The following is a 21,107-nucleotide window of genomic DNA, read 5'->3' as shown; positions in this document are numbered from 1 at the left end:
TTTCACACTTAATTTTCAATTATTTCAGTGATTCGAATTCTAAACCTTTATATATTTATATTTACAGGGTACTTTCATTTTGAGCACACGTCAATTACTTCAGGTAGAAATTGCCGAGAAATTTTCTCGTGAAGGTTCCCGCAAAGTTTAATAGGCTGTTTGGAATAGAACCTTTGTTGCAGTTAATAGTTCTCATGCAACACGCTATTTCCAGACTTTCCAAAACATTAGACACTAGACTTTTTTGGTCTCCGAAATTGAATATCTTTCCAAAAAACTCAATATCAGATTACTGACTTCCAAAAACAAAACTCCATTTGATGCCAGAAATTCTAGAACAATGACTAGGAGGTGCCTTCTATTACCTGTAGATAATAGAAGGCACTAGGAAGGCAATAGGTAATTACCTGTAGGTAATAGAAGGTACTTCACTCTATTATGTAATACAAATTTCATTGTAAAACTAGATATGTTCCTCAAGGAAAAAAAGTTAAGATACCAGTTTAATATAAACAATATAAACAATTTAAGCTAAAATTTTGATCTCATAGGGCTATTGAGAATCACTGGAAGAACTACTACTAGAATCAGTAGACATCACCTCCACATCTTCATTTTCTTGCTTATGATTCCTAGTATCCATAGGAACAGTACCTTGGCCAACACTTATATGCATTTCCCCTGACGGATGCCAAGCAAACTGGTTTTGTTGTGCTGCAGGTATTTCTATAAAAAAAAATTGTCATTGCATTAAAAATTATCGATGAAAAATAAATACTAGTATTAATATTATGACAGTGAATTTACAATACATATATTAATTTTCAATAAAAGGAAATTTGTCTAAATGCATAGTCTTCCCAACAAATTACTAATGTGTAAAATAAGTATGTTGATACTCATTATTATTTTCAAGGCCTATCTCGGGGAATCAAGTTGTCACCCTCAGGAGATGTTCTTCACAAATTCCTCACGACTAACTCAGTATTATTTATATTTTCAATATAGTCCTGGTATATAGAAAAAATAATTTGTGTTTCCAGAGGTTCTGGTTCTACCTATTGATGAGGCTCAAGAAGAGGTCATCAAAACTAAATTTATACCATACCAAGGTTAGGTTAATAGTCAATGATTGACATGTTGAAGTAAATATTGCTAAAAATACTCCAGCTGATGAGTGATTTTTTTGCTGGTATCTTTTTGCCAACACTGTTTTTAACACATCACGCGTAAATCGTGTCTTGTGTCATTGTCAAACTTTTTCAGTTTGGTCTATAATTTAACATGAATCGACTTACGAATGAACAACGCTTACAAATGATTGAATTTCATTATCAAAATTCATGCTCGGAGAAAAAAAGTGCATCGTGCACTTCTTCCAATTTATGGGCAGTTTCGTCGGTCTACTGAAGGAGCTATTCGGAAGCTTGTGACAAAATTTCGAACCCAGTTTACATTTCATCAGTTCGGACTTCCATTGTCTAATTTAATATAAATTGATTTGAAATCCCTGAAAAAAATTAAAAAGATTAACCAAAAATAATTTTATTAAATAAAAAACTGAAATTACAAAGAAATAACATACAAGCTACAACCAAAAAATAAAAAATAAATAAAACCAAGTTACGTCACGACGTTTCGATTGTTAGTATCCACAATCGTATTCGGGTGATATTATATTAGACAATGGAAGTCCGATCCAATTAAATACACCGCGAAACATTGTCAACCACCTTCAAACAAACCAGTTTACATTATTGGACATTAGGCCACCAACACGCATACGTAGAGTGAGGACCGAAGAAAATATTGCGGCTGTATCCGCCAGTATTCGTGATGACCGTGAAATGTCGATTCGCCGCCGTTCGGAGCAATTGGGCCTCTTTTACTCCACTACGTGGAAAATTTTGCGAAAGATTTGGGTGTAAAACCTTATAAGATACAATTGGTGCAAGAATTGAAGCCTCACGACCTCCCACAACGTCTAACATTTGGTGAATGGGCGCTGGCAAAGTTGGAGGAAGATCCACATTTATATCGATAAATTGTGTTCAGCGACGAGGCTCATTTCTGGTTGAATGGATATGTTAACAAGCAAAATTGCCGCATCTGGAGTGAAGACCAGCCACAAGCATCGCAAGAGCTACCGATGCATCTCGAAAAAGTCACTGTTTAGTGTGGATTATGGGTCGGTGGCATCATCGATGCCGTACTTCTTCAAAGACGCCTTCGGTGAACAGTTTATCTCACGCCTTTGGATTATTTCTTGTGGGGTCATGTTAAGGCTTATGTCTACAAGGAGAAACCAGCAACGACTGACGCTCTGGAAGCCAATATTGAAGCATTCATATGAGAAATACCGGTTGATATGTTAGAGAGAGTGTGCCAAAATTGGACCTTGCGCAACAGCCATCTAAAGCGGAGCCGCGGACATTTGCATGAAATCATCTTCAAACATCAAATTTTATTGATCGTTCTATCGATTCCAATAAGGATTTCATCAATTTTTTCAAATTTTTTCTGTTGTTTTGAAAAGCAAATCCTATACCTCTTAAAAAATCACCCGTTACAAAGGTATAGCTTTTTACAATATAAAAATACTTGGTTGTAAATTGATACCTTTACAGGAATATTGTTGAATTAGAGGCATATGAGTTTGACAAAAAACTAAAATATATGCTTGAAAAGATAAAACTTGGCTAAAAGTCAGAGATAAATGTTAGTTGTTATCCAATCTTAAATTTTTAAGAATATGTCAACGTAGAACAAGAAACTTGATAAAACTTGGAGTTCACAAATCAAAGCAACAATATTCTTACTTAAATGAAGTAAAATGTAATCTAAATCTTCAGAACAGAAATTAACCTAGTTCACAATTAGCAGTCAGCCCCTTTCCACCAAAAGCATGCCTAACCAATGTTTGAGATAAATAATTCTCATTCGGAAGGTGAACTCAACAAACGATCAAGACATGCAGCATTATCATTATGGAAACCAAATGTAGACCCTTGCGTAGTAAAACAGGAGTCCATACATTAAAAAATTTAAATATCTATCAATTTGCATAGTTTCAACCAGAAACTTATTTACTAAACAATTTTTTCAGAGTCCCTGAAAACTCTATACAAGTAAAAATGTTACCCACATTGCAAAAACCACTTTTAACAGAAGTTGAATTCGTAGATCTCAATTGAATTATTTATGTCACACATTCATAGATCTACATAGAAGTGGGTCTAGGTGAGTAAAACAAATTTGACTTACAGAAATAATGCTAGAGAATCTGAAGATCTAACTGATTGCAGAAGTGAAGTAAGATTATTACCACCCTGTATACCAATGCTAATTCTATATTAAAAAACAAATATTTTGATGCAATCCCCTTAAGTTTCAAGTAAAAATCATTGTCATCCTTGTTTTCCATTGTTTGAAACTTCTTTGACATCTGTCGCGAAAATTCAAATATAAAACGAATTAAATGAAAAAACTGCAAGTTATTTGACTTTTTCTATTCTGAAGACAGAGGTAGATTTTGGCCTCCGAAACGTTAAGATAAGTATCTGTAGGTCTTTGTTTACACAGTAACTTATAGGGGGCGATTTAAAGATATATTTTCCATTACAAATAATTTTTTAGGTGGTAAAAGGTGAAAAGGATGATGAAAATCTATTAAAATGAACTAATCCAAGTTAGATACTCACCGCCTGGATGACCAGGTCTATGCAAATCAGACATATTATTTTGTTGGGCCATCAAATGACCATTCATGGGGTCACCAAGCCTGCCAAGCAAGCCTAATCTCATTTCAATATCTGTAGGATATGGTCTTCGTGGATCGCCTTGTTGCCAAGTGAGAGGAGCGCAAATGGCATTTGAGGCACTAATTCTGTGAGCAAATTTTATGAGCTCTTCTGACGATACAGGTTTGCGATTTGCTCGAGCAATAGATTGTAATTTTTGATTTGCTTGGTATATAGCCGTGGAGAGAATTTGTTCAGCTTCTTTCAATTGTTTTTGAAGATGGTTTATATCTTGATCTTGACGTTCCACTTCCGCCTTTAGGATATCCAATTTTTTGTTGATGTGAGCTTGCTCAGCTGCCAATTGTAGAGTTTCCTTTAATTCCTGATCTTTTGCAACTAAAAGATCGGTTAATTGGGCATACTCGGGTCCAGATAGTTTTGAACTTTTTGGGGCAATTGCATTTTCGATTATTTCTCTGAAATGGTATTTACATAAAAAAAATATATCATCAGGTATGAAATACTCACTTTGATATCAGTTCCATATCATCAATTATATATAACAATTTTTCCTTTGTGCTTATTTGAGTCATTTTTCGACTGAATAATAGGAACAACTTTCAAAATATTCTCTACTGTTTTACAATACATACAACATAAACAAATAACATACAATTCTTTTTCTTGTCGATTCAATGGCCTTAGCAACTAAGGCTATCCGGCCAGTTGGTAACGATCGTTGTTGTTAAATCCAAATGTGGCCACACTTAAGTGGACCTGGGGCGGGCCAATCCACAATTGGGTTGAAATTACTGTCCAGGAATTTGTCAAGCACAGTGAGCTAAAAATAATCCAGATATATTATACAGGCGAAAACAATGGTCTATGCACTACGAAGACATCGCTCTAGCAAGCACATATGTTTGTTCGCAATGTAAGCATAGAGTCTATTCAATAGGTAAGCACAACTATCGTCAATGGTCTTCAATGTCAGCACAAATCCATCCGTTACAGCTTGAGGTGGGAGAAGGTGAGGAAATTAAACCCCAACAAAACTGTATGGCTTTTTGTAATTAACTTTCTGAATATTTGATTAAGTAGCTGTTACAATTTCATAATGAATCGAACATTTCATTTTGTTAAAAATAAAAATTTTGAGGGAAATTAATTATATGTAAACCCTCTCCAAGGTGACTGCCATCTTAAATCATAATTAAAAATTAACTAATCTTTTGATTAAAGTTTGTTGGCCTGTGAATCAAACACTTATTTTGGCTTATATTTTTTCACACCTTTTTATTATGCGCAGTACCTGGTGTCCCGGGCAGGGTTAGGCAACCACAGGTATTCGTACTTCTCATTCCATAGATACTAGCCCTTCAAAATTTCAGAGTGCATCAAACACTTCATGAAACATGCGTCACTGGCTCTCCGACTAAATGTCGTAAATAATGGACAAATGAGTAATAAATTGACATTCCGCCATACCATTGTATAAAAGGCCATACACTTAATCAATATTCCATATATTTCATAAATTACTTGTGAAAACTCAAAAGAGCCAATGAAAGTTCGCATACATCGACATCATCAACGGCTGAACCATTACCTTATTTTCTCTACAGCATGAAGTTACATCTCAAATAGTGTCTGCCCATAGTCCAACTTCTGACTTTTTCTGACTAGAAATACACTAGAAAAATAATTAGAATAATCAAATGGGGAATGTTCCTCAATTTGGGTTATTACCGCAAATGCAAGTTTGAACAAAATAAAGTTGAGTTTAGTTCATGAGTTTTTCAAATTCACTTCGAAAAGTATTCAAATTGATGTTTCAAATGTTGGGTTTTAATTTTCAAAGGGATTTGTTTCTAATTCACATATTATATATGCGCCTTGATATGATATATCAAGTTGGAATAATTTGTACGTACCTAGATATTCCACTTTAAAAAAGGAAAATTATCTTTATAAATCAACAATTAAGGCAAAATATAAATTATAGTTCAATGCCACCTCCACAAGCCACATAAACAACAGTTGTTTTGTTATTTATTTATATAGAGGAAGATAGGTTAGGTGCACAAAATGTAATATGTCACAGAATGTCATATGTCACAGAATGCCTCGGAACTCGGAACATAAGTAAACAGAACAGCACGCGCCTCTGAAATATGTCATCTTTGTTTGTCTCATACAGGTAACCGATTCATTGTCCTTTATTAGCTATAACCAATGTTGCCAAATGGTGAAATAGAAACGAATCCCTTTAAATGTTGAATGCATTATTTCATTCCTCGTTTTTAAGTATTTTAATAATTTTTTAAAGAAAAAGTTTGAAACGATAAGTTTGAAATGCGTTATTTTAGAGCTTTTTATGAAAACTACTTGATTTTCGTCAGGAGGAACATTCCCCATTATGAAAACGTAATAGATTGTGCTTCAGGGTAACATCGTAATATAAATATCCAATAGTAATACATTATTTACGGAAGTAATGAAATTGAATTGGCAACGCTGTATAAAAGAAAAATGAAACTGTGAAGGTTTGTCTTGTCATAAATTAGGATTACTTGTCACTTATAAATAGGTTTGTTCCAACAACACATCTGATCGGTCATAAACTGTCCGAAGCATGCGCACAACAAATATTCCGTTCCAACAAGAGTCGATTCCGAAATTCTGACTAGGAATGTCATGTTCCAACTAAAACTCTGATCGATTTGCAACTGATTTCCAACCGCTTGATCAGTCCGAAGATTTTTCTCGGATTGCTGCTGACGGACCTGCGCAGTTGCTTTGTTACGGCAAAGCTGAGCTAAATTCAAAATGTGATGGTATGAAAACAGCGGGTTTTGTTTGGGTTAGGTTTAGGTTAGGTGTTTCTAAAGTTTCTATATACAGTGGTCAGTGGTTAAAAGTGTATCTGTCAGAATGATAGATATATCATCAAGCTCTGGTTCCAGTGAAGATCTCAATGAATGGACGGATTCATCCGACGATGAAATTATGCTGGTGGAAAATAGGGCAAGGCCCAAAAACCAGGACTTTTTGGAACAAACAGTTTCACAATATAATCAAGAATTCATGGAACATTTCAGAATTAGTAGAAGGCTGATGGCTCAAATTGTGGAGCAGTACCAAAATGCAGATTCATATAAACATCACTCTGGAATTTATGGTAAAATCAGTGCATCAAGCCAAATTTTAATTTTCTTATGGTTCTCTGGTCATGCCACAGCTTCTTTTCGAGACGTTGCAGATCGGTTTAACATTTCTATAAGCAGCTTATTCCGTATTATAAAAAGAGTTATCCATGTTTTAAGTAATCTATCTCCCCAAATTATAACATGGCCATCTCATGAAGAGAAACGAGAAATTGAGATGTTTTTTCATGAAAAACACTTCCCAGGTGTTATTGGGGCTATTGATGGAACACATATTCGGATTGATAAACCCGAAATCGATCCTGATTCTTATTTAAATAGGAAAAAATATTATTCGTTACACGTAAGTTCAGTATTCAATTATATGAATATTTCATCGTTCTGAAGACATTATTTGAGTTTTTCCTTCTCGAAAATAATATTAAACAAACTTCTATAGTGACTTTTCCATTATTCAACGCCAGACATGCAATAAATATACTTGTCCCATTTGGGTATGAATGAACTGTCTGTGACTGATATAAAAATCCCCCTGAGAGTGTTATTAATATTAATAGTTCTATTTTTTTAAGAAGCCATATTTTTTATACTGGTTTATTGGGGAAGAAAAAACCAAAAGTTCTTCAGAACTTTCAACAGAAATATATTTTTTCACTTCTGATTGTATTTTCTTTTCAGATGCAAGCTGTTTGTGACAATAAAATGAAAATTAGAGATATATTTATAGGATACCCAGGATCTGTTCACGATAGCAGAGTTTTCCGAACAACACTTGCCGACTCCTTGCCTCAAAAATGTGGTAACAATTATTTCATATTGGGAGACAGTGGATACCCATGTCAACGGCATCTGATAACTCCATTCAAAGATAGAGGCCACCTAACTAGAGCACAGAAGGCCTTCAATAGTAGAATTTCAACAAACAGATATGTGATAGAGCATTGTTTTGGCATACTCAAACAAAAATTCAGACAATTATACCATATTAAGCTGAGAAAAATAGATAACATTGTTCATTTCATTCGAGCATGTTGCGTGCTGCATAACATTGCACTGGATGATGGTTTTGAAGATGCCGGGGAACCTCTAGGTGCAGCCGATATTCCAATATTGGAAGAAAACGTAAATATACCAGACATTGAAGAAGAGGAAGTAATTAGAGACGATATCAATGGAGTTTTATTTCGAAATCAATTAATGTATGATATACTTTGAAATAAAGACAACACAATGGTATACCATAGCCATACAGTAGAAACACTGTAGTGTATGGCTATGGTATACTGGGGTAACACCAAAGACAAAATTCTCTATGGGTAACACTAAGAAAAGGATTGTTTTATTTGAAGAAACATCTATTGAATAAATATCGTATTATTTGGCACAAGTTACTAATGAAATTAAAAAATATACCAACCCACTATACTGAACACTATTTATTTAAGTAAGAATTAACACATGAAGATACTCTTCAATACAAATAAATAACTATTGAAAATAATAACAATTGGAATTGATCCCAAAACAAGACAATATAACATTCTTAACTTGAATGAAAAATAATTAGGTTCACAGCAATCTTAGTAAGAATAAATAACTACATTGAACATAATACAATTCATAGGAACTTCAAAACAAAATCACATTTCAATACCAACAATTGGAATGAACCTGGAAACAAATTAACATTACTGAGAGATAGTCTTCCTAAACCCCTACAAAATCTATTCATATATTCTCATTGGGGAAAGGAATGTTTTTTTCGATACATCGTCTAATTAAAGCATTCCTTTCCTCTATTAGATCATTTTTACGTTTCTTTTCTTCAAATTTTTGTTTCTCTAGTAATATTTTCTCCTTTTCTATACTTAATCGTTCAGTATTATATTTTAGTTTATCACATCTAATTTTTTCTAAAATATCATTTCTAGTGAACTTCACTTTATGCCTTTTTATTTCGAAGCGTTTTTCTTTGGTTTGAGGGTTTGGGCTGTTTCCTTGTTTGTCAGATTGATCTTGACAAGTGTTCATAGATTCTTCTTCGTTATCTATAGTTTGCATTGAAACTTCACCTGCTTGTTTTTCCTCTTTGTTTGTTTCTATCAGTCCGCAGACACTTTCTGATGATAACAGCATTAGTGGTTTTACACTTTTTTTGTGTCCTAATATTTCCTCCATCTCTTTTTCAAATTCGAAGTGAATCCTTCCCCTTCCAGTCTTGTTGTTATTGTCAATTAATTTTTTATAATTTCTTTCTAGAACCCTCCACCTGTTTTCACACTGTGATGGGGTTACGTTCACTCCATATTTACTCTTCATTAATTCAGCTAACAACTGCCATAGCCTTCGTAAGCTCTTAACTTCCAGGGTGCCCACTTTCTTTCGATTTTCTTGAAAAATCTCTATTAAATTTAATGTGAACGAGCGTGTCCATATATAAATCTGCGGGTCTTTCGACTTTTCCTCATTTACTGTTACTGCTTGAAAAGGAGGCGAAGAAGCACTATTTGTTATATTTCTCAGAATTATGAATTCTGATAAATCTGAAATTATTAATTACTTATATTACGGCAAATTACAATTTTTTGTTATCTTACCGTCTAGTTGTTCACTCATTTCCAAATTTTCCTAGTTGATCGACAGAAAATCACAATTCAACACCTAGGTAATCTTATTAAAGTTCACAAATTCAGTTTAACCGGTCTGACGTTTGACAATGTGATTTGATAGTTTGGTTTTGGTTGCGTTCCAACAGTCCAGAATCACGGATTAGTTCCCAACTGGTTTCTGATCGAGTATGCCCAATAAAGCAGTTCATCAAACGGTTTGCAAACTGTTTGCAATCGTTTGTTGGAACAAACCTAATATAATAAGCAAAGAGTACACAAACCACAAACACCAACAATAAGCAGTATCACATTATACGTTTTCTGTATCAGTATTTTGTCTAGTTTGGAGTTAGGGGGGCACAATTGAACATTTCTGAATAACAACACTTGACCACAGATTTCCTCTGTGACTTGACTGGCACTGGATGTTAGTAGATTTTGGTTATACCAATGATAAACGATATTAATTTTTATTTTGATTATTGTTTATAGCTTATTGCTCTGTGGTTAGTGTCCAGAAAACAAAAGGGAACGAAATATATTACTTGAAATAATCTACTATCTTTTGGAAAATGTCTATAGAAATTGAATCTGCAGAGTAAGAAATTGAACTTTGATTGAAATATATGTTGTTAATATTTCTTTATTTTTAGTGTTATACGCCTAATCCAACAGTACCTAAAGGAATCTAACTTATTGAGAACATTACACACATTGCAGGTGATAATTAGCCACACATATTTTTTAATTTATCAATTTTATCACAATAATATTCCAGGAAGAAACTGGTGTAACTCTCAATACTGTGGATAGTGTTGATGGATTTTGCGCTGATATAAACAATGGACATTGGGACACAGTTTTGAAAGCTATTCAGTCATTGAAACTTCCTGACAAAAAGCTGATTGATTTATATGAACAGATTGTCCTGGAATTGATAGAACTTCGAGAATTGGGTGCTGCAAGATCATTACTTAGACAAACGGATCCTATGATAATGTTAAAGCAAAATGAACCTGAAAGATATATACATTTAGAAAATCTATTGGCTCGGTCATATTTTGACCCTCGTGAGGCATATCCAGATGGAAGTAGCAAAGAAAAAAGACGTGCCGGCATAGCTCACGCACTATCAGGAGAAGTATCTGTTGTGCCGTCTTCTCGTCTCCTAGCATTACTCGGACAAGCATTAAAATGGCAACAACATCAAGGTTTACTACCTCCTGGAACAACTATTGACTTGTTTAGAGGAAAAGCTGCTGTTAGAGAACAGGAGGAGGAGACATTTCCAACACAGATGGCCAAACAGATCAAATTTGGTCAAAAGTCTCATGTTGAGTGTGCTCGTTTCTCTCCTGATGGACAATATCTCATCACAGGAAGTGTTGATGGTATTATTGAAGTATGGAACTTCACAACTGGAAAAATACGAAAGGATTTGAAGTATCAGGCTCAGGTAAATGATACACTGTTTTGTAGAATAATTCAATGGCATTGTGACACATAACATTAAGTCAATAGTGTGTATTGAACAACAGATATATTTTTTCAAGCTATTCTATCGACTTTGTGGATTTAACTAGCATTTAAGGGAGATTAATTTTTCAATCAACTTATTAAGTAAACCCTCTTTTATGATTCGAGTTTTGAAACATGTCTACTCAGAAGTTATAGGCTTTAAAATTATCAATCACTGTTATATTTAATGTACTTCAAACAACTTGAGCATAATGTGAATGAAGTATTAGGAAAACTTGATAAATATATGAAATTTGTTAAATTGAAATTCAACGTGATGAAGACAGGCTATGGTGATAATTGACGTAAATGATATAAAAATCTGAGTAGATGAGAACATCGAATTTGTTACTTGTATAGAATATTTGGGGTTTCAGCTGGATTAACATATAATCTTTGGAAGAGCATGTTGAATATATTCACAAAATATTATTAAGAAATTGTACTTCTTTTCAAGAATATCTAGTAATTTATCCATTGATAAATTACTACGTGAATAGACTGTCTGAACTACAGAAATTGAAGAATCGAGGAATGAAACCAATCTTGAGAACAAATCAATTAACTACTGTTAATGCTATGTCAAATTCATTACAATGATTTTCTGTATCACAAAGACTGTTATGTCTTACAATGATATTCATATTTAAAATTCTTAATAATGTAGCCCCCTCTTATTTTCGAAAATATATCACGTTCAATTTTGAAATTGATTTCTACTCCACCAGAAATAGATCAAATATTTTCATTCGAAAGCAAAACAAGCAGGTTTTAATGCATTATTTTTTAATGAATTCAACAATCTACCTTTTCAAAAAAGCAATTAGATTATTTAAATAGCATCAGGTAAACATTTTATTTATTGGTATTTTTAGAACAACTTTCAAAATTAAATTTGATTGTCAAGGGTCACTGAACGTATGTTTGTTTTCAGTCGTTTTTAGTATATTTGCTGTCTATATGAATATTTATGAAAATATGTTTGTATATCAGCATATACTATTTGAATAAATACGTTCCTCCTCTCAAAACTTATTAATAAATGTAATCTTTATTATTATAGGATACATCCTAATCTTACAAGACATAATAACTAATTAATAATTTAAATTTCCACAGTGCCAAAAATATTAATAAAATTCAAATATGTATATAGATAATAACAATAATGAAGATAAACTAAATAAGAAGATAATAATAAAAAATATACAATTAATAATACCCAATGTTGAAAACCAATATTGATATAGTAACTATATATATTATACATATTTTCCAACTAACGCTCTAGGTATTCCAATAATTTACTTTTAAACCCTCTTACAGTATTTTCCTCTTTAATGGCATTTGGTAAATTGTTAAATTCCCGTAGTCCCTTGTAGAATAAGTTTTTAGTTCCGCCACCAGTGTTGGTTCTATATATATGAAAATTATTATAAGATCTTGTCTCATGTTCATGTATTTGATTATTAAAAACCAAAAATTCATTAAAATTTGTTGGTTGGAGACTTTTGGTTATTTTAAATATAAAAACCATTGTTAAAAAGAATAATCGATTTGAAATCGACAGCCATTGTAGTATATTTAACATGTGATCAATGGAAGTATAACGACTGCATCTTAATGTAATTCTCATGCTCCTATTTTGGAGTTTTTGAAATTGGGAAAGCCTATTTTGGTTCATTAAATGCATTAAAGTTGGACAGTACTCAAAATGAGGTTTAATTAAACAATTATATGTTAATATTCTGGAGTTGATAGTCAAATTATTTGCTATCCTAGAAAAAAAATATAATTTTTTTGAATTTTTTTTATAACGTATTCAGCATGACTGTTCAAACTCAAAGTGTTATCAACAATAACTCCCAGATACTTTATTTCAGACACATATTCCAAGGTAGTGTTACCAATTTCAATTTTTATTTCATTATAATCAATAGAGTTCAGTTTATATTTAGTTGTTATCACCATAGCTTTTGTTTTATCTGCATTTAATTTTAATTTATTCATATGTAAATATTTTTCGATGTTCTTCATTGAACCTTTGAGAGTATCTACAGCATCATTGAGTTCTGTATTCGAAGTATAAACTAACGTATCTTCTGCAAACAGATTAAGTTCATGTAGCCCAGGAACATAATAAATATCATTTAGGTATATAATAAATAAAAGTGGACCAAGTACACTTCCCTGGGGAACACCAATGTTGATATCTATCTCATCAGATATTTTTGAACCAATTTTTGTTTTCTGTTTTCTTTCACTAAGATAACTAAGAAACCATGCCAGCACAGAGCCTGTTAACCCATAATAATTTAATTTTTTTATCAAAATGTTTCTGTCAATTGTTTCAAATGCGCGCTTGAAGTCAAGAAAGACAGCTACAGTGTATTTATTTTCATCATACGCATTTTTCCATCTAGAGAAAGTATACTGAATAGCTGATTCACAGGAATGATTTTTTCTGAATCCTGACTGTTTACCTAAGAATAATTCATTGTCATCCAAGTATGCAACTAATTGTTCGTAAACTGCTAGTTCAATGACTTTCTCCAAAGTTGGTAGTGTACTAATTGGGCGAAAATCGCTTGCTTCAATTGTATTACTAACCTTTGGTATAGGAATAACAGAAGTTATCTTCAGTTGATCGGGAAATATTCCTTTATCCAGAGATGTATTCACCAGGTTTAATATCACATACCCAAATACCTCGAATGTTTCTTTTAAAAATTTGCTATTCAGTACTTCAGAGTTGTTTTTATTGTCTAAGGAATGAATAATCTTCCGCAGTTGAGTCATCATTAATAGTTTAAATTTGGAAAAAGAACTGTTTATAACTGAATAATTTGTGGATGACCATTCATCAGATTGAGGGATACTCTTGGAGATATTTGAAATACTATTAACAAAGTAATTATTGAAATTCTCAGCTATCTCATGTTCATTTTCACTAATTGTTATTGAATTGTTTTCACGAAAGATGATTTTATTCATTTTACTATTGTTAACCGGATTTATTATTGATTTGAGATGTTTCCACATCTTTCTTGGATTATTACGATTTGCGTCAATTTGTTGTTCATAAAAACGTACCCTTTTCTTTTTTAACATATTAACATACTGATTTCTAACAATTTTATAGTTTTCCCAGAATTGTTCACGCTGAGGTGAGCTGTAATTATTTTTAAATGTTTTATATATTGTATTTCGTTCCTTAGCTTTATTTTTCAATTCCAAATCATAGTAAGGTAACTTGTTATTTTTTATTGAGATAGTGTGTTCAGGTGCAAGATTATCTATAATTATTTTAGTTTTATCAAATATTTCATTCAATATTTCGTTAACATCGATTGAATTCAATAGCCATGTTTGATCAATTAGTTCAATATTTATGTTTGAATATGTCTCGGAAGTAATATTTCTAACAATCAGCTTTTTTTCAGGAATATTTATATTAGATTTGAAACAACTGACAGATATCATTAAATGATCTGTTATCTTAGGCGTATGAAAGACAGATGCTTGAACATCGCAACAGTTAGTTACCACATAATCTATCAAGGTTTTTGCGTTTATTGTAATTCTAGTACACTGCGTCACTATTTGAGCAAAACCATACATATTTAACAAATTTTTGATTTTTCTACTATAAAAAGCATTGTTATCTGCATAATTAATATTGAAATCACCCAACAGTATGAAATTATTTTTAAGAAAATAGTTTTCAAATAGTTCCTCCAAACAATCAATAAATATAGCATCACTTGAACTGGGCGAGTGATACAGACCTCCAATTAACCACCTCTTATTTGATATGTTTACTTCAATACATCTCATCCAATAATTTCCAGGAATAATACTGCTCTTTCGAATTCTGTAGTCCACTCCCTCTCTTATGAAAATTAGAATTCCTCCTGTATGTCGACTATCACTGTCACAGCGGACTGCACTATAGTTATTGATTTGTATTTCGAAATCTTCTACATCCTTGGTAACTCTTGATTCACTAAGCACTATTATTGTGGGGTTATAACGTACAATATAAGCAATTATTTCAGTTTTATGTGGCAAAAAACTTTCAGTATTTAAATAAATGATGTCTTCATTAAAATTGGCAATCATGCACTTCCATACCTTTTCTTGTTGTCAATAGTTTTTTGAAGGAGGACAAATGTATGATTTTCACTATGCTTGAGAAAGCCATTGTATAGCAAAACACGAGTCGCAGTTTTTGTAAAACCCTTTATAGTGAAAATCATACAATAATGATTGTGTTAACCACAGAATACTGCTGCTACATCATTATGGAATGGCTGGAAACTGCCTGAAATGGTTTGAATCCTACCTTACAGGACGTAGACAGTTTGTTAAAACCAATAGTTGCTCAAGTACAAAGAACGTGAAAGCAGGAGTGCATCAAGGATCGATCTTAGGACCCATACTTTTTTTATTATATGTAAATGACCTGGCTACTGTACTTATTTCTGGTACTTTCACAATTTTTGCAGATGATACCACAATTTTGTGGCATAATATAAATCAACAGAATTTATATGAAAACATCTGTAATGACCTCAGCGAAATTAAACAATGGTGCGATGCAAATCTGCTGTCATTCAACACTAAAAAACTAGTATAAATACCTTTAAGTGCAATCTACCAGAAACTCGTATGCAAAATACAGTAGAAGAAAATAAGATCTCTACAAAATGCTTGGGAATTAATATCAATGAGTGTCTGAAATTTGAGGAGCATATAGGCATTATAAACAAGAAACTTTCCTCCGGGTTTTTTGCACTCAGAATAGTATCAAAGGAACTAGGATTTTACACAGCAAAAAATGTTTATTATGCCCTCATAGACTCTCACTTACGGTATGGCATAGCATTTTGGGGTATATGCAGTAAACAGCTGTTTCAATCTGTTTTCATATTACAAAAACGTGCGGTACGGTATCTCTGTGGAGCAAAGTGGAATGATCCTTGTAAGCCACTGTTTTTAATGCATGGAATTTTAACTGTGACTTCATTCTTTATTCTTGAATCAGCATCCCTTATACACAAGAACAAAGGTACCTTTACTTATCTGCCTCACTACAATAATACTAGACAAGCTAGCCAATTGAAGGTTCCTATTCCAACAAGTAGTTAAATCAAGAACTCAATTATATATAATGGAGTGAAAATGTATAACAAGTTACCTAAAAGTTCAACAGAATGCGTCACACTACTATCTTTTAGGAGAAAACTTGAAGGCAATTCTGGTCAAAAAGGCTTACTATACTAATGTATAGGATAACCTCGACACATAATAATACTCATGTGTAAGTATGTATAAACACACACACACACACACACACATATATATATATATATATATATATATATATATATATATATATATATATATATATATATATACACACATACATACATACATACATACTATTTGTTGTGGTTTCTATTAATACTTTTATACAAAAATTACTCAGTCATTACACTTTAACAAAGATACTGTTTGTGAATGTGCTCATTTGTGTTTATATATTTACTTAACAGTTTATTAATATTTATAGTTGTTTTTTTTAGCAGTAAAATGTTTGTCGACAAGATGTATTTCTTATGACATTAAACGTATGTAATATATCTCTCTCTCTAATGAGTATTAATGAGTTTCAATATAAATTTTCATTTTTCAAGTATTGGCCAGTTCTATTCAATAATTCCTTGTCTTCCCTTTAACCTGATTCAAGACTCGATTTTTCTTGGCATGCTCTGGATTGAGGTTGGAAATTGTATTCTGAGGATTTTTATTTTATGCCTCAGGAAGACTATCACCCGAATCAGCAAAGATTTTTTTAACAATCTCATGAGATCTGATTTGCCGCTCTAGTTCATACCATTAATACCAGCTTGGGTTTATTTTGGAAGATAATTTTGATTTTTGAATCGGATGTTGCTTCAAGTGACAGCTTCAGGCAATAGGCTGTTTCTTTTGAACCAGTTGAGATAGGGATATAATCCAAAAACTAAACCGTAAAATAGAATTTAAAGTACTGGTAAAATTTGTAGGGTATTCTGGAAATAGCATGAAAACATCGACCTTTTATTTTGGTTGGATGGAAGAGCAAGGTCTGCTCATGTTGCGATTTCTCCGTAGCATGCTCAGAAATTGAATCCTGTCATTTGATAGGAGGTTAGATTTTTGTTTATATATATATATATATATATATATATATATATATATATATATATATATATATTATTTGTATCTTGTTCCTATCAATAAAATCAATTATTATTATTATATCACAAACTCCTATATTAATAGTATCAAAATTTTTGTTGTTCCTGCTTCTTGAACCATCAGTGTATAATTGTCAAATGTAGTAACAAAGTAATGACAATGCTCACCATACCTATTGAAGAAGTCAAAACGATGATGAATTAGTTACTTTTGATTACTATACTCAAACTTTTTAGGGCACTATTTATTGTTTTGCCTTACTAATAGTAGTATTTAAAATTTATATGAAATATAATATTATCCATACAATAATAAGAAGTGATGAATGGTTATTGAATTTGTAAGAATACAGTACCAAAAGATGACTCACAATACATTTCAAAATTATTCAATATGAAAAAAAAATCATGTCAAATGATTGCAACTCGTTAGTATAATAAAATAAAAGTTAAAACTGGAACATCTGGCCTAGAATTAGAATAAATTAAAAACAAGCACTTTTTCTGAATACCAGAAATGCAATACTCTTCTTGATGCAAGCTTTACCAACTCTGTTGGCTTCTTTGGGAGATGAAGAAAACTGCTTGGCTTTATACCGAACCATAGCTAGAACCACCATTGTTTATGTTTGTTATTCATTTGACTTTTCTGTTGAATCCATATGCGGTTTAAATGGGGATTTTCAATTATCACATATTGTCAAATGACAATCCGTCAAAAGTCAAAACTTGTGTGGTCTGATCATTAACGAGTTCTTTTGTGCGATTCCTAGCACAGATAATACTTTTTACTCAAAATATTCCACTCAGAGATAAGAGCTTTAAACCCTTTCACTACCCCTCCTAGTAACACTTATGAGATCTATGACAAATCAAAACAGCACTGTTGGTATAATAATATAACGGAATCACGACCATATAATTATTGGATTGGATAATTTTCCCTGCATATTCATAAATTATTTTGAATCATTCAAAAAATTGTTATGTTAATGTGGAAATAAATGCCAGTTTTTTTCAGTATTATATGTTATGGACGTAACACAACTAATGAATAATAAACAAAATTATCAATAAGCTGTCCCTTATAATTTTAAATTTCTACATCGTAGTTCAAAATATATATTTTTAGGAAAATTTTATGATGATGGACAGCCCCGTTTTATGTATGGCATTCTCGCGGGATAGCGAAATGTTGGTGACAGGATCCCAAGCAGGAAGAGTGAAAGTGTGGAGAATAAGTTCTGGACAATGTTTGAGGAAAATTGAAAAAGCACACTCCAAAGGTATAACTTGTTTGCAGTTCTCCAGGGATAACAGTCAAGTGTTGAGTGCATCTTTTGACAACACCGTAAGGTATTGATTTATGAAAAATTAATTATGTACCATTTTTATTAACAGTGTTGAACATAATTACTTTCACATACATTCATTTCATTACAGGATACATGGATTGAAATCTGGAAAAACTTTGAAAGAATTCAGAGGACATACCTCATTTGTTAATGAGGTCATTTTCACTCAAGATGGACATAATATACTGAGTGCTTCCTCTGATGGTACAGTGAAGGTATGGAGTATAAAAACAACTGAATGTACGAATACTTTCAAATCTCTCGGAGCAAGTGACAGTGCTGTAAATAATATCCATAATTTTGCCAAGAATCCTGAGCACTTTGTTGTTTGCAATAAAACAAATACAGTGGTTCTGGTTAATTTACAGGGACAGGTAAAAATATGAGTGATTGTTAATAGTTTTTGGTACTTATATGTTACTGTTTTCAGATTGTTAGGTCTTTTGCTAGTGGTAAACGTGAAGGCGGTGACTTTGTGTGTTCAACTGTTTCCCTAGAGGAGATTGGATCTACTGCGTTGGTGAAGATATGGTTCTGTATTGCTTCTCCACTAATTCAGGAAAATTAGAGAGAACCCTAAATGTAAGTCTCTTTTTCATTTTTATTCAGGTTTTTTATATTACTTCTTTTTCTGTTTCAGATACATGAAAAAGATGTAATCGGTATATCACATCACCCTCATCAGAATCTTATTTGTTCATATAGTGAAGATGGACTTGTTCGTCTTTGGAAACCATAATGTGTTTATATTGATTAAAATAATATTAAAAAAATGATTGGGTGTACTTTTATGGAGTAGAGTAGATGACGCCAATAATAATTTTGATTATTGCAACAGAATCTGCAATCTGGAAGTATGCACACATTCATTTACAGATTTTTCCAATTTGTAAATGAACGTGTTTATCTCAAAATTAAAAATCAATACCTCTACCATGCTCATGAGGATAGAAAAGGATAAAACCTGTGGTATAAAAACATAATGAAAAGGAGACCTGATTTTTTCAAGCATATTTTTTATACTATAATTATACTTAGCAAAAAATATGAAAGATTAAAATCACGGTATGCAGAGTGAAAGAAAAATTGAAGTGAAAAAATGTAATTCGACTGGAGTTTTTTAGTTATAAAATTCTGAATGTTCTCATTGTGAGCGATTCCAGAATGAAATAAAAAAGTATTCTTGGGCTACATGAAGTTTAATATAGGATAAAGGAAATAACCTTTTTCTCATTTCTGCTAAGATTTTTTTTTGTTACGACTGGTTTCGGTTTATTGAACCATTTTCAAAACCGGTCGAAACAAATAAAAATCTTGGTGGAAATTAGACAAAAGTAAATTTCTTTATCCTATATTTGATACGAATTTCTACAAAATGAATAGATCATTAAATGAACAAACATGAAGTTTAGTTTTTAAGTTCATCACAGTTAACATATTCGTCCCCAAATTATATAAAAGAACAAAAGAAATATTCGTCCTCCTCACATCAACACCATGAAACTGAATTGAAGATTTGATCCTGTCGTCATTTTGCTTGGTGATTCTGATAGCATATTTCATAAATGCACTGTCAAAACTTGGTTAAGTCACATTTTCTCAATTTAGTTTTGTTCATATGACTGCATAACGTAAATCTACTTCTTTCTATTTCATTTTGATTTTCTCCATGCATTAGGATTTATGTTATGAAATCCTGATTATGTAAGTGAACAATTCTAGAATGAAAATCACGCGCGTTGAAAACTGATTCTTTGCCTCCTGAAGACGCCAACTTAGTTGGTGAAACAAACCGATAAGAGTATTGCATTTTGGTGCTTATTTTGAATTTATTCTACGTCATAGGTTTTAGTTTTTTTTATTCATGGATTTAAAAAAATAGTTGTTAGTAATCTGAATTAATACGAGGCAAATTATAAAGAATTTCATTAGTTCGAACTTCCATTGTCTGATATTATATAAAATGATTTGAAATTCCTGAAAGAACTAAAGAAGAAGAAAATTTAAAAATGAATTACTAAAAATAACAATTATATTAAGCAAAAAACCTGAAACGAAATAATAATAGTGAAACAAAATACAAGTAAAAATAGAACAATTGAACAAAAAATAAAAATAAAGAATGAAACAGTTAAGAGATTCCAAGCCAAGTTAGTTCACGACGTTTCGATTGTTAGTATCCACAATCGTCTTCGGGTGATGACCCGAAGTAAAAATTGAACAATTGAACAAAAAATAAAGAATAAAAAAGTTAAGAGATTCGAAGCCAAGTTAGTTCACGAAGTTTCAATTGTTAGTATCCACAACCGTCTTCGGGTGATGACCCGAAGATGATTGTGGATACTAAATCGAAACGTCGTGAACTAACTTGGCTTCGAATCTCTTAACTTTATTATTCTTTATTTTTATTTTTTGTTCAACTGTTCTATTTATAATTGTATTTTATTTCACTATTATTTCATTTCAGGTT

General features: G+C 32.0%; 3 protein-coding genes and 1 long non-coding RNA gene across 4 annotated transcripts; 2 read left to right on the top strand and 2 right to left on the bottom strand.

Moving 5' to 3' along the window:
- Positions 1-417: 417 nt before the first annotated feature.
- MED4 (Mediator complex subunit 4) lies at positions 418-4,452 on the bottom strand. Its single transcript, XM_023165898.2, has 3 exons — positions 4,272-4,452; positions 3,702-4,219; positions 418-726 (listed from the first exon to the last, which is right to left on the bottom strand). The coding sequence occupies exons 1-3, from the start codon at positions 4,334-4,336 to the stop codon at positions 554-556; spliced, it is 756 nt and encodes a 251-aa protein (XP_023021666.1). The 5' UTR covers positions 4,337-4,452; the 3' UTR covers positions 418-553.
- On the top strand, positions 2,987-3,897 carry LOC141481393 (uncharacterized). Its single transcript, XR_012464932.1, has 2 exons — positions 2,987-3,562; positions 3,637-3,897. It is a non-coding gene; the product is annotated as an uncharacterized lncRNA (long non-coding RNA).
- Positions 4,453-8,358: 3,906 nt separating the features above from the next.
- LOC141481392 (uncharacterized) lies at positions 8,359-9,671 on the bottom strand. Its single transcript, XM_074172828.1, has 2 exons — positions 9,508-9,671; positions 8,359-9,453 (listed from the first exon to the last, which is right to left on the bottom strand). The coding sequence occupies exons 1-2, from the start codon at positions 9,524-9,526 to the stop codon at positions 8,639-8,641; spliced, it is 834 nt and encodes a 277-aa protein (XP_074028929.1). The 5' UTR covers positions 9,527-9,671; the 3' UTR covers positions 8,359-8,638.
- Positions 9,672-9,780: 109 nt separating this feature from the next.
- Smu1 (Smu1 spliceosomal factor) lies at positions 9,781-19,413 on the top strand. The gene is given in 9 exon segments (XM_023165899.2): positions 9,781-9,946; positions 10,012-10,117; positions 10,173-10,239; positions 10,298-10,975; positions 18,415-18,638; positions 18,726-19,011; positions 19,068-19,125; positions 19,128-19,219; positions 19,278-19,413. Coding segments are annotated over 8 exon segments (1,530 nt in total). The 5' UTR covers positions 9,781-9,946; positions 10,012-10,091; the 3' UTR covers positions 19,377-19,413.
- Positions 19,414-21,107: the final 1,694 nt, after the last annotated feature.

This window comes from Leptinotarsa decemlineata, unplaced genomic scaffold (assembly GCF_025532065.1).
Source record: "Leptinotarsa decemlineata unplaced genomic scaffold, Ldec_3_MD MMD2_tig00000199_RagTag_RagTag, whole genome shotgun sequence".
NCBI classification, from domain to species: Eukaryota; Metazoa; Arthropoda; class Insecta; order Coleoptera; family Chrysomelidae; genus Leptinotarsa; species Leptinotarsa decemlineata.
This window is presented reverse-complemented; position numbering and strand designations above follow the sequence as displayed.